This window comes from Cucumis melo, chromosome 2 (assembly GCF_025177605.1).
Source record: "Cucumis melo cultivar AY chromosome 2, USDA_Cmelo_AY_1.0, whole genome shotgun sequence".
NCBI lineage: Eukaryota > Viridiplantae > Streptophyta > Magnoliopsida > Cucurbitales > Cucurbitaceae > Cucumis > Cucumis melo.
In genome coordinates this window covers 18030784-18056347 of record NC_066858.1, presented here as the reverse complement: position 1 = coordinate 18056347, position 25564 = coordinate 18030784, and the positions used below count along the sequence as shown (strand labels likewise).

Below are 25564 nucleotides of genomic sequence, written 5' to 3'. Positions count from 1 at the left end.
CGTGTAGGGAGTAGTAAATGAGTGAGTATAGATATTGGGGAGAGAGGGAGTAGTAAATCTACAGAATCTTGTACTAAATCTAAATGAATAAGCTTGTACCAATATCTAATGCTAGCTAACAATGAATATAGAGACTTTAGATCAGAGACTAATAATGAATACGAAGAGATGGACCTCGATGGTCGCAAACATGAATTTCCATGAAATACTTTCATTGAGTTGGACATGAATGCAATAGATGACGTTTGGGAACACGATCCAATTATAGTACAGGTGGTGACTGACAACACAAAGTTTTGATAGGATTACCTGTTGATGGCTAGTTCGTTACCGATCTGAGCTATGATGATTGGTTGCATCTTTGTTAAGTGTTACTTAATGTGACCCCACATGTTGAACAAATTAGAGGTTTGAGATTGAGTTTAATATGGCCAGGAGGCAGAATTTTCTACATTGGTTGATGATGCCGATGAGGAAACTATCATAAGATATGCATAGCCATATATTTTACAGTTAATGAGTGGAAGTATGTTTGCATAGACAATCTACACGAAACAGGACGATATTCTTGGGGTGGAGCCTATTTGGCATGGTTGTATAGACAGTTATGCAAGGGATCAAAACAAGGTATTCGAAAAATTGTTGGACCATTAATACTCTTATAAATATGGACTTAGGAACGATTCTCAATGGTCGCTCCACAACTCCTACATGTCAATGACCATCAATTACACGAACGCGCTTATGATTCAAGGTATGTTATGTTGATTTAATTTAATAACCATAATTTTTTCTATGGAGATAGGTCCATCATCGTCAAACGTTGAGAAGGATATTATGATTAAGGGTCTGATCCATCATCTTCATACATGTATGGACACAGACGTGATCGTGGAGAACGTAATGAATATATGTAGTATGAAGTGCCTACAACAATACTCGAGCAACTAGATGAGCAACAACAACAAGATAATCAGGAAGGACTAAAACAACAAAGAGTGCAGCTTCTAAATGATTGTGTACTACATTCTAAACGAATAATATACTAACGTTTAGCTCATGATACACGATCGTGTGTTCTTTATTAACAATGGAAAAAACCTTCAAATTTAAATGATCATATTGACGATGCTAAACGATCGTGTTGATCATAGCAAACGATCATATTGAACATGAAAAACAATTGTGTTGATTATGGTAAGCGATACTGTAGTCCAATGTAAATGATTGTTAAAAACTTCAAATCCAACGATTGTGTTGACCGTACTAAACGATTATGTTGACCATACTAAACGATTATGTTAACTATGGTAAGTGATCATTTAGATCATTTAGATCATTTTAAATGATGGGAAAAAGGCTTCAAATTTCAACGATTGTGTTGACCATACTAAACAATCATTTAACTATGGTAAACAATCGTTTAGATCATGTGAACACGATCATTTAGATCATTTTAAACGATAGGAAAAAGACTTCAAATTTAACTGATCGTGTTGACCATGGTAAACGATCGTGTTGAGATTAGTAAACGATTGCTTATATCATGTCAAAATAATATTTAAACGATCTTGATATTCTCAAATATGAGAAAGATGAAGTAGCTTCAAAGAATCTTGCCGAAAATGGTAAAGATGAAATAAGAGATTTAAATAGAAGAATGAATCGTTTAAAAATAGAAGAAATAAGAAGAAGAGATAAGAAATCTAGAAGAGAAAATGAATAAATTGCAAAGAAAAAAAGAAAGAGAAGTGACGAATCGTCCGTCACATTCAAGGATAAATCTGAAATTTATGAAAATATTGTACCGACTTCATGAGCTTTTTCTTTTTGTTACACGAGTTGTAAATATTTTTGTGTTTTGTTAAATTTATGAAAATTAACCTTTTTTTAATTTGAAAATAATACAAACATTAGCATTTATCTCAAAATGGCATTGAACCTTTAACAATCAAAACCAATTGAAAAAAGTTATCATATTTAGTAACTTTAATTACTCTAATGAAACTACCCACAAGACTTTAAAAGTAGTTAAATAACATTTTTTTTTATAAAAGTTGGTTAATCAAAAAATTATATATAAAAAAAAACGCCAAATTAAGGAAAAATTAATCTAACAATTGAATTAATTTTAAATAAGGCCGACAAAATTATATGGCTATAGGTGAGTTGCTGAGTATAGTGGCAAAACAGTTAAGTAAAATAGTAAAGAACAAGAGAAATGTATTAAGAGTTTTATTTCAAGATACATGAATGAAAATGTTTTATAAAACTAGGAAATAAAGTTAAAGCTAAGTTTGTTCATATTTTATTAAAACCAGTCACTCACTAAGCCTTACAGCTCATTCTTTCAAGTTTTCATTTTCAAGGTAATGATCGTGATCTCAGAGCTGAGCTTACCTGTCACACCTCTTTTGAACCACCTACTCTCGACCCGAGAGACGATGTAAAGTCAACTGATATCGTCTGTTCCTCTACCGATACCTGATAACCCTAAGCTCTAAACTTTTACTTAAAACTTAACAGAAGAATACTTAACACTCAACGAAAGCATAAAATCAATCTTTTTAAAAGGAAACTCCAATGCGACACATTTTTATTAACTTTTAGAAAAGACATTATGGCCAACAAATGAAGTGGAGGACAAAGGGCATGGCATACAAGGCACCTAGGTTTTGCCAAGTAGAAGGTGTAAAGTAATCAACATAAGGTAGAAAGTGACAAGTAGGATGTGTAAAAGGCAGAGAGGAAGTGTCATCAAGGGAGCATGCAAAGACCTCTTATAAAGGGAACTTTATGAATGGTGTTCACAATCCACTCGTGCCATTTGGGTAATTCTAATTGCAAAATCTCTTAAAATGAGTTTAGTTTCTAGTGTATGACTATCAGACTAAAAAGAGTTGAGGAAGGAGTTCAACTTCTAAACAAAAGCACCAAAGGTCATTTCTCAGGAAAATTTAAGCATTGTTGAGATCTTGAGGGCTACATAATGCATTACTTAGAAGAATCTAAAGCTAAAATTTGAAGGTAAGATATTTGAGACAATTCTAAGCAACTTCATAAAACGAAGTTTTTTCATTAAAGTTGTAGATTTTTAGTTATTAATCTCCAAAGTGGGAAGAAAGTTTATGGACAAAAATCAAGTTTCTGGGTAAGGTCCAAGGGTGGGCCGAGTGTCAGGAAGACATGTTAAGCTGAACATGCAAAATAGACGAGAGAGGTTATTTAGGCCTTAAGGCTTGCAACATGCATACCCAAGGCACTACTAGGTGATGTGAGGCACATGTCTAGGCCATGTAGGCTACATGCACATGCAGACAAGGTCAGTCATGCACATCACATGACGGCAACATAACTAGTGTGCAACCAATCTTGCACACAGATCGCAACACACGACATGCGATTGTGAGGGACACACGATGTGCAAGATATTTCTAGGTTAACATGCGGCCAGGCTGTTGGGCCTACGCACGCACTTGTAGCCTACCGCCATGCCATTTTTAGGCATTTATGGGTGTTCTAGTCATTTTTTTTAGTTTAAATATTTTCTAAATTTTAAGGACTAAATGAAGTATAAATACTCTATTTCTGAATAAATAGAATTTTGAGAATTTTTCTCAAGCTAAGGAGAAAAACCTTAAGTTTGTGAGTGATTTAAATGTTTTGTTTAATTCCTTAAGATTTCTAAGTTGAATTTCAAGCTTGCAATAACTTGTGAGTGACTTATATTTAAATGCTTTTCATTAAGTTATGCTAATACTAAACGAATTACCTCTAACTATGCATATATGATTCTTAACTATTGATGTGAAGGCTTTATAGGGAGGCATAAGACGACTACATCAGTGAAAGCATAAGTGCCTATGAGGGAAGGTTTAGATCATATTGACATATGTTAAAATACGAATGTATAGCTATAAGTTGGTATGAGATAGCTTAATGTATCTCTAAGATGATGATGGATTTATGAAACGTTTCTAAAAGCTTTAGTACGTTAAGTTTACAATGATTTCTACATTCAAAGTTGTGCATGGAACATAACTATTTAGAAAGAAGTTTTTAGAAAACCATAACTTCCTGAGCATTTTTAGCTCGTTCTTTCAAAATGTTTTCTCACTTTCCAGGTAATGATCATGTTTTCCTTAGCTAAGCTTATTGTTGTTATGCCAACCAGTCTGATAGAAGAATTTGTAAAGTGATTATTTTTTAGGAAGTGTATCAAAACATAGCCAAGTTATGTTATGGGTACTAAAAAGTGATTTGTGTTGAAAGTCCTAGTCTTGTCAGAATCTTTGTAAATATTCTAAAAGTTTTTAAATAAGATAGATTGCACTCGAACTTTCTTTCTCTAAAAAACAAGTTATATGTTTCCGCAAAGTTTTAAGTAGAGGTTTAAATGTTAGGGTCAGCAGGCATCGTTGAGAGAAAAGACGATATCGGTTGTCTTGGGTCTAGAGTAGGTGGTTCAAGAGGGTGTATGACATTACCGCTGTCAATTGTCCAGTTTGTCTAGCAGGTTCAGGTTGTCATTATCCTCGGTAGACTTATGTATTATGTGTCTAAGTGCAGTATGTAAGATGAGTATAGTTATGTTGTTTTAAATTAGAGTTTTACTATAGTATGTTTTAATAAGATTTTCCACTGTGATTTTTATGAGAAAATTTTACTACAATGTTATACAACAAGTCTTCTAAGTAAGAAAGTGTTAAGTTAGAAGGTTAATATGCGTATAAGAAGAGTCGACTTATGTTGGCTTCCCACCTTCTTGTGAAAGTCGCTAGGTAAGGGGTGTGAAAGATTAGACCATATTGGGCTTCATAGATGATTTGGAGGACTTATGTAGCTATGACTAAGGTAACTTGATCTACGTTGAAACACTGGGTATCATATTCTCTTATTTTAATAGCTTTGAGTTTCTATATTAGCTCAAATCCACGCATTCCAAATTATGAGTAAACATCTCTCACTGAAAGATAAGAAAAGAAAAAGACCTCTCAATTGGAGTAAGAGAAGTATCTTTTTTTAACTTTCTTATTGGTCCAAATTACTATTATGTCATAAACTGGATGTAATGCATATTGAAAAAAATGTTTATGACAACTTGATTGGTACGTTGTTGAATATTAAAGGAAAAACGAAAGATACCATGAATGCTTGGTTGGACCTACAAGATTTAAAAATAAGAAAAGATGTACACCAAATAGAAATCGATAACATATTTGTGAAGTCACATGCAACGTACACGTTGACTAGTAGTGAACGAGTTGCGCTTTGCAAGTTTCTAAAATTAGTTAAGTTTTCCAATGGATTCGTTTCTAATATTTCATGATGTGTGAATGACAGAGACAGAAAAATATCAGGTCTTAAAACACATGACTGTCGCGTTTTGCTACATCAACTTCTCCATATTGGTGTTCGAGCATATCTACTGAAAGATGTGTCTAGTACTGCAGTTACTGATATGTGTGGTTTTTTCATAACTTGTGCGCAAGAACAATACGAATAAGTGATTTGAACCGATTGCAATCGGATATCATAATCATACTCTATAAATTGGAAAGAATATTCCCACCTGCCTTCTTCGACATAATGATACACATTGTTATTCAACTACCATATGAAATCAAAGTTGTTGGTCTAGTTGGTTACAGTCGAACGTATCCCATTGAAAGAAGTCTACGCACGTTAAAATAATTTTTCTAAAACAAAGCACGTCCTAAGGGATCTATTGTAGAACCATGTGTGATGAATGAATCAGGGACTTTTTGTTTGAGATATCAAAGTGGGATTGCAACTCGATTCACAAGAGATGAACAAAATGATGGTAATATTCCCGATGACGAAGTAATTGGTGAGTTTAAAGTGTACGTGCAAAAAGTACGACCATTAGGGCGTCAAGTTTACGAACTCTATCACAAGAAGAGAAACGATTCGCACATTGGTACATCCTCAACAATGTAGCTGAAATAAACGACTACTGCAAGTACGTATTTCTAACTTTATATTTCACTGACTATTTTAAGTCTTTGTTATTGTTGTCACACAAACTCACAATTATCGATTTAGAAAACACTTGATGTTGATACGTCGTCAAACTCAAAGCGTTTTTTACTTCTATTGAAGACATCAACGAGCATTTCCTGATTGGTTTAGAGCTCAGATATATAACGTACATGAATTTGAGAATTTATATACATTTATGTACATCAATTTCAGGTTCTAGAAATGCATGAGAGAGAAAATCATTTTCATAATTTCTTCTCACTTGCGATGGGACCTTCATTTAAGGTTTACTCTTATAGTGGATGCATTGTTGGCACGTTAAAGCGTAATTTTCGATGCACTACACAAAATAGTGGAGTCATGGTAGTCGGTTAAAATAGTGGCAGTGGAAGTACCAACATCAATTTCTACGGTGTTTTAGATGAAGTGTTGGACCTTCAAAATCCACTAGGACGACATGTTTGGCTATTCAAGTGTAGATGATTTGACACGAACAACAACAAAAGCCATAGAACACATGTGAAATTAGGCTACAAATCAATTAACACGTTGTGTTTTTTGTTCATTGAGGAACCAATCATTCTCATGATCCAAACACATAAAGTCTTTTACCTCAAGGATCCAAAAAATGGTACCAATGGGAAAGTTGTTCAAGTGGTCTAAAATAAACGTATGTGGGACGTGCTCGAAGTGGAAGAAATTGAGAATGAGCAATTAGATGAATCAAAAATTATTGTCAGAAGTTATGTGGATGAACACATTGAGGATGATACTCTGTACAGACCTAACGTTGATCCTACAATGGTGGAAATACCGTTTGTGCGTCATATCGTTGACTACTTCATAAATGATGATGATGAACAATTATCACCTCTAAACGAATCAAGCGATGACGAATAATGACGAATCATGTATCCACATATTTCATTTTTTTAGAATTGGTTTGAAATACTCTCATTTGTTTAATTAATTTTGATTTTTTTGTCCATAAGTACTATGTCATAATTCCCTAGCATATTCTAAGAGATAGATGATCTATTTCTAGAGTCTGACAACGCATTCAATAACGAGGGATTGTCTTTGGTGGGTGACACTTTAGGTTAGTCCTGTTACTTTGATGACAATTGTAAACATGAAGTTCTATTTCTAATAGTATTATGTTTTCTTAGATGGCTTTCAACCCATTTACACTTCTAGGAGACATCAACACTCCCGAAATATGGAGTTGGAGAGATACATCCAGAAGAATGGAAAGATTGCAATCTCCATCGCCCTAGGAACAAAGAAGCCAATCTCGCCATATGCTATTTGATTTAGTAACACCATTGGTGTATTAAAGAGAGATACATTTCTAGTCCGCTGCCTTAAGTGGGTTGATGTTCCTCTAGAGTACATCAAGGTTGTCAAGGGCGGTTTACAGGTAAGTTTATTAATTACTTTACATATATGTTAAACCTACATATACAGAAACCTAATTCGTATGTTCTTTCCTTTGTAGCAATGGTTCATGCTTGATTTCATAGATCAAGCACTTAATCGATTTATTAAGCATCAAATGTTCACCACTTTCAAAGAGTTCAAGGGAGACTGCCATAGGCATTCTAAAAAGTACAGCGGACCTAAACAAGAGCGTGTCAACCCATCGATTAGTTAATCGTTTGGAAGATTGGTACTTCCTCTGCAATCACTACTTGAGTCGACAATTTCAAGTGATTTACATGTTCAAATGTTCCTTCACGTTACTTCATTTTTGTTGTTTGTATGTATCATTTTTATTGTTTGCATGTAAAAGTAATAAAAAATCAACAAGGCTGCTAAAGCGAAACAACCTTACAACCATAGTAGCGGGTCTAAGTCGTTTCTACAATGGCAACTGAGCTCATTGAAGAACGAGGTAAGCCAGTGAGACATGTGGAGTTGTTTAAAGAAACACACGCTAATAGGAGTGGCCAATTCATTTCACAGGCGACTGCAGATGCGCATGTAAGTTTATGGTTTATTGTCTTTTATTTTCTACTTTAATTTGTGAGCTCATAACTTAACACTTTGTATGCAGAATCAAATGTTGAAACTTCAGTTTGCATGTATGCAGAATCAAATGTTGAAACTTCAGTCTGCACTCACCTCAAAAGATTCTCAATCACTCTTTGGGAACAAGATATGCGAGACTATTTTTGGTAAACGACTGGGGTACTAAAAAGGCCTAAGTGGAGACCCCATGCCCAAGTCCCGAAAGAGTGGTAGAAACTCGTCATCTTTATATTCGCAAGAAATGCACTTTAGAGAGTTTAGCAAACTAAGAGCTAGCCTTGAGTGCACAATCAATGATTGAAGAACAAAGAAGTGAACTTGAAGAAGCTAAACGATTGATTGAAGAAAAATGAAGAACATCGAAGATGCATGCCCAACAAATGGAAGAAATGAAGAAGATGATTGATGATATAGCTTGGGCACATAAAGGACCTTGAGCACTTGTGGTACATATTTTTCAACTTTTAAGTTGTTTAGTTTGTTATCGATGGTATATAAATTTACTTTCATGCCATTGTAGGTGTGGACTTCTTTGAAAATGGTGTTTGGAGCAAGGAAAGATGATGTATTTTTTTCTTTTTTATGTAATTGCGTCAAAAAATATGTAATTGTTTGAAATAAATATTGGATTTATTTTCTAATTATATAAATGACAATTTCGTATTTAATGATTCTATTAATTTTGTACTTGTTGTTATTGAATTTAAATTGAATCAAGACTAAAAAAAAAAAGTATCTCATGATAAAAAAAATTGAACATCTTGGAAAAATAATAATTAAAAGTATCTCCCAATGCCTTGATGCATAGGGAATGAGAACCTTTCCCTCGATGTTGTAAATATAGCGTCGGGGAAGCCATTCCCAACATCGCATCGGGAGTTCCTTTCTCCTAATGCTAGGATGGGCATGTTAGGCATTACCTTTTGCTTACGTCCACCATCCATTGAGATGTCTGGCGTCAAGAGAAAGGAACTCCCAAAGCCTTCACGTTTATGCATCGAAACTTCCTCCCCGGACGCAGTACTCCCAACTTTCTTCTCGATGGCGCTATATACGACAAGAGATCTTTTTTTTTATGCCCTTTAATATATATACCCACACTTTGTAGGGTCATGAGAGGCTTTATTTCTTGTAGTGAGATTGGTTAGATAGTTGAGGACATAGGGTGAAAGACGAAATTCACTCCTGGCTCACCTTCTCATTTTTCCGAGAGTGATTCGATTTGTAGGTTGTACCTTAAACCAATTGTTCAATAATGGATTAGTGGGACTTAAGGAATAAGATGTAATCTTAGGGGTAAAATGGTATTTTGATCAACTCGAGATTACGAATAATGTATGAAGGATTAATTTACTAACCATGGTTATATCATATGGATACAAATATATCTATAGTGAAGGGAGTGCAACTAGGAGACTTTAATGGAATGACTTGTTAATTAACGAATGTTGTTTAGCTCGGTCTAAAAGAGTTTAACTAGTTAATCTCAAATCATTGGAACTCATTATCTATAGGTCTATTAGGTTCCTTTGTTAGCTCATATGGGATAAACTTATAACAGTATGTTGGAATAGTTTGAATAGTTCAAATTAGAAAATGACAAAAAAACCAACAAATATATATGATATGGCGATTAGTTATTAGTTAAAAGAAGTAGGTGTTTTGTCGATGCAGACATGCGTCGTCAGAAGTCAAAGTTGCGTCGAGAGAAGCTACGCCAACATAGAAAAGAAGATCGACAAGGGTGTCATGAGTGAGGCATCGTGAAAGGCAATCCCGACATAGAAATGAGACAATGTCGTCAAACAGGTAATGATGACGCATGATTCGCTGACATAGTCAACACGTCGACAGTGGGGTTATGTCGACGTTTAATCAAAGCATTGCAAGTAGGGTACTGTCGACAATAATGTACTGCTAACGTCATCAGGTACATCGTTGTACATGAACCACCGATGTGGCGTCAAAATACCTTGTGACGATGCGACATCAACACAGACACCATTCTTGATGCATATGTTGCGTCAGGAAAACCTTTTTATAATATTTTTTAATTTTTTATAATATTTTTTCTTGCAATCGAAATTGAATTCGATTTAAATTCATTCAAATACTAAAAAAATTAATGTAAATTTAATAAAATACCATATAAAATTTATATTAAAATAAATTCAAGTATACCAAAAATACACGTTCGTAGTTCAGAAATTACATGAATAATGAAAACTAAAAACATAATCTAAGCACCGCTCATCAAGTTCTTCATGCCTTCGAACTTATAATGACACAAAATTAAGTTTAAATATATATCACCAATACGAAATTAAAGAACGTAAAAGTTAAAAATTACGTACCTCAATGAAATCAACGTCCTCTCTAAGCCCGAGTGAGTTCTTCAATCATTTTCTTCATTTCTTCCATCTACCGAGCACTTTATTTATGCTTTTGATTACTTTCTTCTTTTACTTCCTAAAGACGAACTTTTAGCTCGTTACCTCCCTAGCGTGTGCCAGCTGTCGCTCATGGGATGTAGACGAAGAACTGTCAGTAGAGTGTCTTGGACTTTGGTCTGAGGCCCTAACCAAAACCTTTTGAGTAGCTTGGTTGTCTACCTAAAACTATTTTGCATATCTCGTCCCCAAAGAGTGGTTGAGAACCCTTTGGGGTAGGTTGGGACTGGAGTTCTAGCATTTGATTATGTAATAAAAATTTTATTATTTAAGTAAAACCTATAAATTAAATGTTGTGTGAAATAAGACAAAGGACAGCTTAGATACTTACATGCACATCCGTCGAGTTTCCTTGAATAACTCTACACGGTCAATTAGATGACCCCATTGTTCAGCGAGCTCATGTTGTCGTTGTAGAAACGACTTGGCGCAGTTACTGTGGTTGTAGGGCTACTTTGCTCTAGCAGCCTTGTTCATCGATGATTGCTCATACATGAAAACAATCAAAATGTTACATACAAAGAAAAATGATCTACCGTTTGAGAACATTAAAAGTTCAAAATCAAATGAAACTGTCGAGTAAGGTAGTGGTCGCATATGAAGTGTCATTCTTCCTCAATCTAGGGGGTGGGTTGACACCAGCCTGTTTAGGATCACTAAACTTCTTGAAAGGAAGGTGGTTCTCCCCTTGAATTCTTTCCAACAGGTGAGCATTTGATGCTCAACAAACCGAGAAAGTGTTAAATCTGTGATTCAAGTATGAACCATTGCTACAAAAGAAAAGTACACACAGATTAGGATTATATATATATACGTATAAGTAAGATATATGTACAAAGGATTTAAAAACTTACCTGTAAACAGCCCTTCATAAGCTCGATGTACTCTGGTGTAATGTCAATCCACTTAAGAAAGTGAACTGGAAAAGTATCCCACGTTAACACGTCGATGGTATTGCTAAAGCGAACGGCGTGTGGCAAAATCGACTTATCCTATCCTAGAGCGATAGATACGAGGATCTTCCCATTTTGTGCAACATATCTATCCAACTCTAGGTTCCTCGTGTGCTCCCATCTCTTAGAAGTGCGAGCAGTAGGTTGAGAGACATCTACGTAAACATAATAATTTCACAAACAAAAACTAAAAGACTTATGCAATAATTGTTTATGTAACGGTGACTAACCTGATGTGTCGCCCATCGATGACATGTCTTCTATGTTATTAAACTCCTCAACGTTAAAATCAGAAAGAGAATCGTTCTCATTGAAACCAAAAGGAAAATTAGACATAGTACCTAAGAACATATAAACCAAAATTAAGTAAACATGTGAGAGTACTTGAAATTGAATATATAAAAAACGAAATATATGTAAATATGTGATTCATCACTTATTGTTATTCATCATTGTTTGATTTTCTTTGAACGGATAATTGTTCATCATCATTGTTTATAAAGTCGTCAACGACATGACACACAATTGGTCTTTCCACCACTGTAGGATCAACGTTGAGTCTGCACATAGTGTTTTCCTCAATGTGATCAACCATATGATGACCGACAACGATTTTGGATACATTTAGTTGTTGATCTTCAACATCATCCACTTCGAGTACGTCCCATATACGTTTATTTTGGACCACCTGAATAACCTTCTAATTAGCACCATTTTTTAGGTCATCAATGTAAAAGGATGAGTTTGGATTGCGAGAATGACTGGTTCTTCAGGAAACTAAAAACGGGATGTGTTGATTGATTTGTCCCCCAATTCCACGTGTTTCCTATGGTTTTTGTTCTTATCCATGTCAAACAATCTACACTTGAACAGCCAAACACAACGTTCCATCAAATACTAAAGGGAAAGAACTTCATCTAATACACCTTTGTTGTCATGGCTTCCATTGGTAGTGCTTTCATCGACTACCAGGACTCCACTATTTTGTGTTATGTGTCAGAAATCATGATCTATCGTGTGAAATCGTACCCCACCCATGATGCATTCACTATAGGATCGAACGTCAAGTGAAGGTTCCATCGCAAGTGAAAAGAAATCATGCTAAAGGTTGTCTCTCTCATGCGTTTTGATGACCTGAAATTGTTTTGTTAATGAATATATGTTTGAAATAGGCCTAGGAAAATTTCAAATGGATTTATGTACTCGAAATACATATCTGATCTCTGAACCAATCAGAAAATCCCCATTAATGTCTCTTGAATAAGTCGACAGCCCTATTTGCCTGTCAATGTATCAACTTCAAGTGTTTTCTAAAGTTCATAGTTGTGAGTTTTTGACGACTATAACTTAACAAAACTTAAAGCGATAGTGAAGTATATAGAATTGAAAGTACGTACTTGCGATACTCCGCAATTTCATCTATATTGTTCAAGATGTACCAATGTGTCTGGCATTTCTCTTCTAATGATAGAGATTGTGAACTTGTCGCGCCTAATGGTCGTACCTTTTGCATGAACACTTCAGAATCACAAACTACCTCATCCTTAGGAATACTATCATCATTTTGTTTATCTCGAGAAAATCGAGTTTCAATTCGACTTAGATATCTTGAACAAAAAGTTCTTGATTCATTTATCACATATGCATCGACAATAGACCCCTCGGGATGCGTTTTGTTTCGAACATACTGTTTCAACGTGCGTAGACTTCTCTCAATGGGATACATCCAACTATAATTAATTGGGCCAGTTACTTTTGCTTCATATGGTAAGTGAACAGCAAAATGTACTATTACGCTGAAAAAGGCAGATGGAAATATTATTTCCAATTTGCAAAGTATGATAATGACATTTGTTCGCAACCTGTCCTAATCACTTACTCTTATCGTTCTTGTGCATAGGTCGTGAAAAAACTACACAACTCAGTAATAACGGTGTACACATTCTTCGGTAAGTGTGCTCCAATACCGATAGGTAAAAGCCGATAGAGCAAAATGTGACAGTCATGGGTCTTAAGACCTAATATTTTCTCATTTTTTCATTCACACGTCATGAAATATTAGAAATGAACTCATTGAGAATAACTGATTTCAGGTAGTTACAAAATGCAACTTGTTCGCTGCTAGTCAACATATAACTTGCATGGGGCTTCACCAATCTGTTGTCGACTTCTATCAGGTGTAAATATTTTCTTATTTTCAAATCCTAAAGGTCAAACCAAGCATTCGTAGTATCTTACATTTTTCCTTCAATATTCAACAATATACCAACTAAGTTGTCACAAACATTCTTTTCAATATGCATTACATCCAATTTATGACGTATTAGTAGACTTGGCCAGTGAGGCAGATCGAAAAAAATACTTCTCTTCGTCCAATTTTGTGCTCTCTTTCATATTTTTTATCTTTCAATGATGGATGTTTACTCATCACTAGAAACTCTAGGGAATCTAATTGTTCCAAGATATCATGCCCATTCAATACAACTAGACGAGACCTGCGCTCTACACTTCCATCATGTAGCTTACTTCTACGCCAAACGTAGTTATCTGAAAGATAATGTCGGTGTCCCATGAAAGCTATTTTTTCTCTTATCTCGAATCACGATTTATCTCCCATGTAGATAGAACATGCTCAATACCATTTCGTACTCCATCCAGATAAGTCACCATATGCCAAAAAGTCATTAATAGTCCACAACAAAGTTGTTTACAACTGAAAAACTGATCAGTAAGAGAATCATGCGTACGAACACCAATACTCCATAATTGTTTCAGTTCCTTAATCAATGGTTAGAGGTAAACACCATTTTTCCTACTGGGAGATCTTGGACTAGGTATTAGCAATGACATGAAGAAGTTTGACTATTTCATGCATTTTCAAGATGAAAAATTGTAAGAAATTAACACCACAGGCCACATACTGTAGCAGTATTTATATGTCCAAACGGATTGAATCCATCATAAGCCAATTCCAAACGAACATTTCGTGGATTTGAAGCGAACTCAGGAAATTCAAAATCAAAATGCTTCCATCCCTCTGCATCAGTTGGATGTCTCAACACGTCCTCCATTTCAACTCATTTATCCTTATGTCATCTCATTTCAAACGAGCCCTTTTGCAATATAAACAATCTTTGTAATCTCGATATCAACGGAAAGTACCGCAATACCTTGTGTGGAATTTTTTCCCTCTGTTAAGACTAGCCTTGTACCGAGACTCACCACAAATTGGACAATGTTGCAAATCGATAAACTCCTCTAGTACAATACACAATCATACTTACAAACATGAATAGTCTCGTAGTCACACAATTTTTGTTTTGCTTCATAGAAAAAACTAGGGATAGTAGTACTACACATTATAAACACACGTTTTAACAGTTTTAATAACATGTTGAAGGACTTGTTATTCCAACCATTGATAACATTGAGACATCAACATAATAAAAAATTTCAGGGATGAAAATTCTTAACAGCTGGGGTATAGTTCACGACGTGCTTGGTTTAATAACTTCTTAAATATATTCGTCGTCTTCTTTTCTACACCACTATTGAACGACATTCATTCTCCAAACCTTCCTCCATCGTTTCTTCTTCGTGTTCAATCGAAGCTTGTAAGTCATGCAGCATACCCAACATTTCATTGTCTTCAGAAAACATATTACTACTGGTTCCTTCAATGGAAGGGGTCGCTGTTAGTTTTTTCATGGAAAGGGTCTGACCAGTTTCTTCAACAAATCTTTATATACCTCTATACAAGGTCATTGGCTCTCCATGATACACCAGTTCTGTATAGGAGGGACACATTCCAATCATTAATATATGTCTTTCCACACCCACTAATGAGTCCCAATTCGAATTTATACATCTCTTGGATGGACACCTTATCCGTCCATACTCATCGACGTGATACTTTGTAACTTCTAAAAATTGAAAAACTCCCTCTCTATACTCAACTGATAACTTATTCTTAAGTTAAAAACCTAGAACATAAATACGTGTAATTAGTCTTATATTCCTCCTATCAAATGCTAATTTTACTCCATGAATAAGCCACACCTCAAAAGTACACAATATCCCAACTTTTACTATATCTAAGTTTAAACTAAAAATCTAACACTTTCGAACTAACAAGCGTTAAAATCTACCTAAGACTGCAAAAAAATTATCTTGCACTAAGGGCAACTATAATTCTAACTAAATAAAGGCTGCCTTACTTTTAACTAAATAAAGAACTCGACAGACAGCAGCGATGGTTGACGACAAACGTGCAACGGACGACGTTCTCTCTTCTCCTTTCTTTCTTTCTCTTTTCTCTTATTTTCTTTGTTTGGTTCTCTGTCCTATAATTCACAGAACTAAATTGATATGGGTTCTCCCGACGCACCCTAAAAATGTCGAGAGAATCCCAATTGCGACGTAGTCACTTATGGCGTCATCGTTTCTCCATGTAATGTCAACACCATCACTTATGGCGTCGTGAAAACGTTTTCAAAATCAGTCAAAACGTCACATATCTCGTGATGTTACCTACCTCTACGTCGACAAAAGGTCAACCTATCACGACGCCATGCATTTTGGCATAATGGTTATCAAAATTATTTAAAGGTACAACCTTTGTCGATGCGGTCAACGCAACATCGCACAGCCCTAACAACTATCGATGCCATGCATGCAGATGTCACAATTTATATCAATTTCAATAATATTTTCAAATTTTTCTAATGTTATGCTCTGCGACATCGACAGTTGTTGGGACAAGGTGATGTGTACATGCATGGTGTCATGAAAAATATATATTATTATTTAAATAAAATATTTCTACGATGTCTTTTTGCATGGTGTCGTGGAAGCCTTATGCTCTGTCGACGTCGGTAAAGCTCCCTAATGCCGACACCTTCTTCACTACGTCGTGGAAAGATTCTTCTTACGACGTCCTTTATCCCGATGTCTATTTCGCCGTCAGGATTGCTCCGATTTCTTATAGTGTTATATTCAAATGTGATTTGAATTTCAAAGAAATGAATGTGGATTCATGCTAAGGAGGTCGGGATTAGTCAAGGAGGACAAAATGGTAAAAAAGTCAAAATATTGACTTTTGGTTTAAAAAGTCAATGTTTGACTTTGACTAATAAAGACAAATTTGACTAAAGTTGGTGAAAAAATCCAAAAAAATTTCAAATAATCGGCAGATAAGAAAAACGGATGTTAGAGAAAAAAAGAAAGTCAGAGAATTAATGAAAAGAAGGAAGTAGGCAAAATAAATAAGAGAGAGGAGAGAAAAAAGAGAGAGAGATCTTACATTTGAGAGTGTCAGCTTTTGTTTGAATCTTTTGATACTCCACTATATTTTCTAAGGGATCTATTTATCGTTTCTCTCTACTATGTTATAAGGGGTTATGTAGGGAGAATCTTTATATGTCCATTTTGTTCTACATTTTTCATAAATTCTCATATTACCCTTTATCGAGTGGTTGTGACTTTTCAGATAAAATCTTAGGTGACTTAGTACATTTGATGTTGATGGAATACAACTCTTCAAGATATGATGCATCTGTTCGAGAAGGAGGTGTGTTACATTAGTATATTGATTCGTTTAATTTATATGTGAGATGAATGTGCAAAAGAAAAATAAAATAAATACGTGCATTTATATTCTTAAAAAAACAATCTAAAATTAACGAGATCCAAAATTAGAGAAAACAATAAAAAAAAATAAAAGATTTAATTGAATGAAAGATAATAGTTAATACGATTTTGAATTTAAAAAAGAAAAACTTTCCTAAATATAATAAACTATTGAAATATTTACGGCTCGTGTAACAAAGCCCATAAATTTAGTTATTTTTTAAATATTCCAAATTTACCCTTCCATCCTTTTCTCCTCCTTGGATTTTTCATCGTCTTCTTCCTTTGTACTCATTATGCGATTTCTTTTTTTTTTTTTAGATTTGGATAACCAAATCTATTTCTTTTTATTCCTATTTCTTCTTTTTTTTTTTCATTCCCTGCATGCATTGTATCATCTGGCATTTAAATTAGAGTAACCAAAACTAAAAGATTGTGTAAAGAATATTGAAAAAAATCGTATTTCTTCTTTTCTTTTTTATGTAGATGGTGTATACAGAATCTTGAAAAAATTAGTTAGGCATTTAAATTAGAGTAATCAAAATTAAAAGATCATGTGTATAAAGAATATTGAAAAAAATCGTTTATACCAAATTTTGAAAAAACAAATCGCTTAGATTTGGGGTAGGCAAATCTAAACGATCGTGTAGGCAAATCTAAACGATCGTGTAGCCAAATCTAAACGATCGTATACCAAATTTTGAAAAAAAAAATGGTTTAGATTTAGAGTACCCCAAATCTAAACGGTTGTGTAAACAAATCTGATAGTGTACCCAATTAATTAAACTATCGTGTACCAAATCGCGTTATCAAATATATTACGCGCATTGTTGACGGGGCATTTTTGGTATTTTACATGGTGGGCCTCTGGGTTTTTTCCATTTTCGAAATTGTTCTATACAATGTAAAATTTTACCGTTTTTTTATATTTTTTAAACGACCTCTCTAAAAAAATTAGAATAAAAGTTATTGAATTATATATATTACAATAGTGAAATATTAATCTATTAATTCAATAATTTAACTACTAGAATACGTTATCTCTTTAAATTATATAGAAGATTTTCTTTAAAAGACGATAATATGAAAACATCAAAATCAAAATTACCTTGTGTAACTTTTAATTTTATTTATTATATGTTCATAAATTACTATTAAAAAAGCAACTAATTGAAACTACAAGATTTCACATGCATTGTACGTGTTTCTTGACCAGTCATTTTAAAAACTCAAAGCGGCGCACCTCGCATTTCTAAGGCAAGGTGCCACCCTTGCACCTTATGCCTAGGGTGTGCTCGATTGCACCTTTCAAAACATCGAGCACCTTTCAAAACATTGTCTCCTGAGCTATAGTGATTCAAACAAGGGTAATAACTTCAAGTGCTATAAGCAGTGCTAGGATCGAGGAGTCCCTCAATCCACCTTTCAGGGATAAAGACCAGCTTCTTTGGTTTGTCGATGTATGTGGTGTTATGGGTTTTGTGGGATGAGGAACATTAAGTTGTTTAAGGGAGTGGAGAGGACCCTAGGGAGCTTGGGCACATGTTTGTATTCATTTTTCTTCGTAGACTTCAATCTCGAAGGCCTTTTGTTAATTATTCTATAGGAATGACTGCATAGTTTGAGCCGTAACCCATTCCTAAGGGGTGTCCTTCCTTTTTGTGGACTTCCTTCTTTGTATGCTTGTATATTCTTTCATATTTGTATTTTAATGAAAGTGGTCACTTTCATTAAAAAGATTGTTATAACTATAAGTGGCTAATTCCAAAGGGATAGACATGTCATTTTTAATGAAAAAGACTTTCCCACTTCAATTGTTCGATATCTCTTCCTTCCTCTGAAATTTCTTGAGTATGTTATTCCCTCTCATCCAATGCAAACATGATCAAAATGTAGTATCATCAAACCAAAGTTTTAAAGCTATCTACTGTACTCATCATGTAACTCAATTGATACTCAGGAACCAAGATCACTCAAAGAAGCGTTATGCTTTAAAGAATGGAAAAAGGCAATGCAACTAGAAATGGGTGGTTTGATAATAATAATAATTAAAAAAAAAAAAAAAAGAAAGAAAGAGACACAGAATGAAAACCTAGATTTTAAAAGGCTACCCTCAGAAATAAATCAGAAAGATGAAAAGTTGGGAGAAGAAAGCGAAGCAACCATTTTATAACTCATTGATTAAATGCTACTTCGCCATAATGAGGGGCATTAATAGGAACGGTTCAGAGAAAAAAAAAACAAAAGAATGTGGAGAGTGTAAGAGACCAAGGGAGCATGGAAAAGCAAATTTCTCTATTGGAGATGATTCTTATAAGTATTCTAAAATACTGGCAGTAACTAATGAAAAGACCATGAAGGGCAATACTGAGGATAAAGAAGTTTACGTCATTGACTCAGATTGTACCTTTCATATGACTCCTCGTAATAAATAGTTTATATCCCACAAACAGTGGGAAAGAAGCTCGGTATCCATGAAAAGTAACCACAGATGTTAGATGTAAAGTCGTGAGGATAGGTGATGTGATGCTCAAACTTAGACAATAGAGAAATTGCACTTTCTTCTTCAATTATTATAATTGAAATTCTAGAACATTTAATTAAAATAATCAAGTCAACTTATCCTCTCTAATCACAACTTACAACTTCGATTGATCATTGAAGTACAGCTCCCCTTTCTTCCCAAGCTATGTTGAATGCTATACAAGCACAAAGTTGAATACCATACAAGCCTGGTGGTTCGTAGAAAGGTGCAGCTTGTGCGCTCTGCATCTATAAGAATGAACTATGGCCTCCACCGAATGGTACCATTGGCTTGAACTCTGCAGAAGCAACCAGCCATGGACAATGGCTGAACCTAATGCACTGAAAAAATCACCAAACAAAAAGAAAACAAAAGAAAGATTGTTAGTCATGCGCTTCTTAAACTACCAACCTTGAAGTTTACCAACTTTTTCAACCTCAAACCACAAGAAAAAGCGTACATGTCAATTAGTCCTGAAATATGCTCATGTTGTCACTAGTACAAATAGTGTATGTGATATGTTAGGAACTTGGAATAGTACAAATAGTGTATGTGATATGTTAGGAACTTGGAATATGAGAATGGTTTGCTCCTAAAACATTGATCACCCAAATTTTTGCAATGCCTCTAATATTTCTTTCTAGTTCTTTTTTCGTAGAACAGTTGAGTAAATATAAATTATGCCGTCTAAATTGGTACAAGTCAAGCCATGGACCTTTTCCCATTCTGTTGAATTGGAAAGATCCAGTCCCTTTAAATACGGAACATCCAGTTTCATTTGTAATTGTAAAATTTATACGTACTGGAATACTTAGAAGCAACCCTTGATGATTGACTAGAACTGGAAGACTTCTTCTTGCAGCAACTGGAATCAATTTCAACAGCACCAATGCTTCTCTAGCTGATGATCTGGCAGAATTTAAACATCTATTCGTACTCTCCATGGTCTGCCCCTCCAAACTGGCTAAAGTGTCTCTTGGGTTTTGACAATTCTTTACAGTGCAACTGCACTCAGACAACTTGGAAAGATAAAGCCAATCAGATTCGGTCATGTGCCGCACCTCTAACTCCATATGACAACCTAAAACACAGGACTTGCAAAATGCATTACAACCAGCCGCCTTAAAAGTGTTGACTTCATTTTCATCTTTTATTTTCCAAGTGATAAAGAACCTGTTCATATAGTTACATATTTGCCCCGGCTTAAGCAGCCCACTGAATGAAGTTCGTACAGAGTGTGAACCATGTTTTGATTCATGTCCAGGAGTGAATTTTGGTTCTGCTTTGAAGAGTTTGGTCTCTTGCATCTGCAGCGAAACGATGATCCTATAGGTTGATTCACTGATAATATTTAGCCTTTTTGCTTCATCTAGAACAGTTTCAGGGGTTGCATCCAAGAAGTGCACATCTGAAGCTTCAGGAATGTAGTGTTCTAAATATGACTTCCCATCATTAATGATTTTTTCTAACCCATCAGAAACATCGTTTCTCTCTTTCTTATAAGAGGGCGCATGAAAAACTTCTATTTTGGAAGGCAAAGGGCAATCCACAGAACAACAGACTATGCACCTGGTGCCCTTAGATCCAGGAGCTGGACAAATGTAGCAGCCAGCGGCTGTCAGTGAAGTCTGCATGGTTTGTTTTTTATAATTAATAAGAAAACAAAGAATAGAGGAAATCGAGCGATGACAAAAAAGTCAAATGAAGTAATTCATGAAGCAACAAAAAGAACAGCTTCCTATAGACTTCTACCTCTTGAATTTTAATGAAAACTGGAGAAAAACGTTGCTGGTATATAACAGGTCGACTCCATTACATTTAAGTCTGCAAGAGTCTATACTAGTTGCTTCTGAACTTTATGTGCAGGCCATAAATAAGAATAATTACTGTAACCATAAAGTACAGAAAGGACATGGGAGAAGAAACGGATTATTGGCCCAGCAGGTTGATGCCTAAGTTATTTCTGTGAACTTTAGGGATCTACAAAGCTACTGCAATGTTCCTCAATAAACAATACTGGAAGTTCAAATAGATGCACTCTTGCCATAAAGTACTCATTTTACCCAAATAGTTCATTTGAACACATTACACAGAGCCAACACAATTTGATTTCTTAACTCCAAGAAAATAGACAAACCAGAAGTTAAATGATGCTGAACCCAGAATGTATGGCAAGAAAAGATCATTTGTTTAGAAATTATGTAAAGAAAATTAGTGATATAGAAGCAATGATATATTTCTTAAGAAAAAGGAGTTGACTAGTAAGACAACCATTTTGGAATATCACTCTTAAGATCAAATATGTAGGGAAAAGTGATTCCACGCATCAGGTAAAGGTAAAGCAAAGCCAACCACCTTTATAAATATTATTTTTCAACAGAACCTCTGAGTGTCTGACAGATCCACATAGTGATATGTAATTTATGCTTAATGAACTAATAATTAAAATTTTCAAATATATCTATCCAAATACAAAATATGGAAACATGAAGTGTCTTAATAAAGGGGTTGACTTGTATACTACCTTGCAAGGAACTGTTTGAATGTAGTCTAACACCAATTTTGCAGTGTTACCTCTAACTGGTCTGTGCCTTTGAGAGATGAACTGAAAATTTTTTATGGACTTACAACAATGTTAATTGGCAAATTGCTTCAAAATACAACGGTTGTCATTACACAATATTTAATAATGTTTTACCTGCAAAACTAAGGACACAAACTTTGTCAGGCAAATATCTGGAATTTTCAATTGATTCAGAATCTCCAAATTAATAATGGCATATCCCACCTACAAGAAGGACCCAAATTCTCATCCATCAAAACTTAATAATGTTAAATTAAAAAATGGAGGGCCGAGAGGGAGAACTGCTGAAGAGATTCTTAAAAAATGAATGTTTAAACGGTAAGATCAATTAATACACACAGATGTAAAGAGTACCCACCTCCGTTATGGTCAAAGTCCAATTTGCAAGGCTTAAACAGACTTGATCAATAAATAAGCGTGTTTTCCTACAGGCAGAAATAATGGCATGTAGCTCAGAATTGAGAGTACCTGAAATTCAAAAAATGGCAAGAGGAAATCATGGATCTCGTATATTGAGTAACCATCTATGGGAAAGAAAGCCAGTCCCCTGACTGTTATATTATAACAGTAGAAAACCAGGCAAGGCACCATCAAAATGTCAACTGCTTATCTTAGTCACTAAACATCCTAAGATTCAAGACTTTTAGCTTCAGATTTATGTGGGCCATGGTTTCTGGGAACAAAATTTCTTTTTGACTATTAATGCAGAAACTGTTATTCAGGCGTTGTGTCAGAAAGAAGATGATAGTTTTAACACGAGTTCAAAAGTGGAAGCAGTTCTTTCTCAATGAAAGCAGTTGTTTCAATAAAAATAAAAATAAAAAATAATAAGTGGAAAATCATAGTGATGTTTTTTTTACCTCTAATTGGAGTTGAGTAACCTAAATCTTATTCTTTATGCATATATATAACAGTTTCTGTACTATCAGAGAGCTTTTCCTAAGCTAATTCACACTTAGAAGAATATCTTAACTTCCTTCAACTACTAGGACTAATCAGATCCTTTCTTATTTGAATAGTAATGTCAATAATGACAATAGGATGCATTTTGAAGAACACCTCATAAATATTAACATTTTAGCAACTCACTCGATGACAGATCTCCCAATGACATTCGAATTCTATTTCGAGCAAACAAGGAACTTCTATTTGTTGGGTCTTCAACCCAATCTTGATTAGCACCTTGACATATCTGCAAAGTGCAGATAGAATAACGTTAACATGTATAGTACCGGCCAAATGAATGAAAGCACCGTCTCTAAATATATATTTTTATGCGATTTTAAACTTTTACCTTGTACATGTCATCTTTAGAAAAATCCATTAGTGGTCTCACGAGAAGGACACCATAATTCTTGGAAACTTCGCTGTAAGAATATGTGTGCGAGGAGAAAATTTGAGAAGTGAAAGGCATTCCCGCAAGTCCAAGCACACCACTACTGCGAGACAACCTAAGAATGAATAACTCAGCCTGCATTGTGTCCCAGCAATCACTACATTTCTAGCATCTCTAACAAGCTTCCAGCAGTACACTAATTCAGTTTACAATAGCCCTAAAGAGTGAAGTTACAATACAAGTTATCGCAAACATGGAAATACTAAGATTTGGGAAAATCAATTTTAGTTAATAAGGCAAGAACTTAAACTGAAAATGTATGCTTGATATCAGAAATTCAACCTGGTCATCCGCGTGATGCGCAACAAGTATCACTCCAATCTTGTGTTGGACACAAACTTTCTGCAACATTTGGTACCTGGAGGGAAAGCAAATGAATTAAAATCATAAATTAGTGGATCACCGTGGCAGGAAGCAAATATTTAAAAGTTAGCTAATATTAGAACCAAAGTCGACAACAATCATCTTCACACCAGAGATTAAGCATATTTTGAAGAACGCAAAGCACCTCATATCACGAGCTGCTTCTTGCAAGTGACCCTGCTTTGGTCTACCGTTTATCCAATCACAAGACGCAAGCTCGCATCGGATACCTACAGAGTAACATACAAGTTGAACATTTATATCAGAAAATTCTACTGGATTGATTTTATCATAACTAAGCAAATCACGCTGATAAGAAGTTGTACCCAATTGAGTAACTCGATTGTAGACAACTTGTGCTTCGACTCTGCTCTCAGCACGAAGCCCATGATCCACGACTATTGCCAGGAGCCCATCAAGAAAAGTGCTACTTTTACATGAGGTACCCAGGCCATCCATTTTCCAGCCCGCCGTAAGAACACAAAGAGCCATACTATCGGGCCCTCCACTAACTCCCAGAGCTGAAAAGAAGCAAAGAATAAAGGGTAAATGATGTCAGTTTGAAATTGGAAGATAGCATTATCATTTGCCACTTCAGTTCTTGGTTACTTTGGGAGAGAACCTAGTGCTATTTGGCACTCAAGTCACAGCCTGTGTGTTGTGAAACAAAAGGATAACAGAAACAAGTTACAAATAATACTTCCGCAGAAAGGAAGCTGACCTATATGGTGGTGGGGTTTGAGTCCAGCCATATCCATGCGCTTGGAGAAAGCTTCCCTGTAGTTGGACAGGTCGATTGATTGTTGCAAAGAAGAATAGCTGCAGAAACAGCGAGGAAGAGGAAGAAGACGAAGACGAAGACGAAGAGATGGTAGAATGAAGGGAAATTTGCATATTTGTAATGGGAATTTGGATTTGGAAGATGAGAAGAAGAAAGAGTGGTTTGTTCCCGTTTGGATGAGGCCCTGCGCCATGGCTTGCAACTCCCCCACTCTATGTCTTTGAAATCATTTCAATGAGGAAAAAAGAAAAACAAAGTGATTGGAAAATTTTGTTGGTTTTAATCCAAATATTTCCGGTCGGATTTGACGAGATTTGAAATTTAAAAGAAACAGAGCAGTGCAAAGATGCGGAAATCGTAAAAAATAGCTTTTAATGGGTTTTTTGGTGCATCTCTAGAGATTAACCATTTCTCAAATTTTCTCAAAAACTTAACTAAATCTTTTATCGTGAAATTTGAAAAAATAGATTTATGTCCATTTTTCAAATTTGAATATAATTAATTTTTTTCTATAATTTCTGTCGAATTGTCTCTGAGATTTCATGTAATGTCATGTGTTGGAGATTTGCGGTGAGTTTTTGTGAATATAGTAAAATGCATCCAGCAATTAATTTTTCAATTATGACGATATTGCCTTGATAACCAAAAATTTTATTATTATATTAAAAAATGAAATAGCTTGCTCAACAAGTTTCACCACCAACTCCCAAGAAATTTTTTACAATTGTTTGGGCTTTCTCTCATTTTCTTCCTCCCACATTTCATATCTTTCTAACCCATCAAGAAAAATGAGGTGAATATAACTTACTCTTGTTTACAAATTACGTTTTTTTTGTCATTTGCTTACTGAT

At 34.9% G+C, this 25564-nt stretch overlaps 1 protein-coding gene across 3 annotated transcripts; it reads right to left on the bottom strand.

Moving 5' to 3' along the window:
• Nucleotides 1–19601: 19601 nt before the first annotated feature.
• Nucleotides 19602–24977, bottom strand: LOC103500981 (uncharacterized). Of its 3 annotated transcripts, XM_008464456.3 has the most exons (11): nucleotides 24654–24975; nucleotides 24259–24453; nucleotides 24078–24162; nucleotides 23852–23927; nucleotides 23468–23644; nucleotides 23263–23365; nucleotides 22532–22641; nucleotides 22288–22377; nucleotides 22114–22194; nucleotides 20393–21217; nucleotides 19602–19930 (listed from the first exon to the last, which is right to left on the bottom strand). In XM_008464456.3, exons 1-11 carry the CDS (start codon nucleotides 24904–24906, stop codon nucleotides 19838–19840), a joined length of 2088 nt encoding a protein of 695 aa, XP_008462678.1. In that variant the 5' UTR covers nucleotides 24907–24975; the 3' UTR covers nucleotides 19602–19837. The 3 variants fall into 3 exon arrangements, with proteins under 3 accessions (XP_008462678.1, XP_050937761.1, XP_050937762.1); XM_051081804.1 differs by lacking the exon at nucleotides 19602–19930 and having other exon boundaries at nucleotides 20131–21217; nucleotides 24654–24977; XM_051081805.1 differs by lacking the exons at nucleotides 19602–19930; nucleotides 24259–24453; nucleotides 24654–24975 and having other exon boundaries at nucleotides 20131–21217; nucleotides 24043–24156.
• Between the last annotated feature and the right edge of the window lie 587 nt (nucleotides 24978–25564).

Bases quoted from the DNA above. Each gene is read 5' to 3' on its own strand.
- LOC103500981 (XM_051081804.1), bottom strand. From the start codon at position 24,906: ATGGCGCAGGGCCTCATCCAAACGGGAACAAACCACTCTTTCTTCTTC. The intron at 23,645-23,851 runs GTTGAATTTCTG...GACACAATGCAG, and splicing joins CGCATCACGCGGATGACCAG to GCTGAGTTATTCATTCTTAG. The intron at 22,378-22,531 runs GTGGGTACTCTT...TCCTTCTTGTAG, and splicing joins GGACTTTGACCATAACGGAG to GTGGGATATGCCATTATTAA.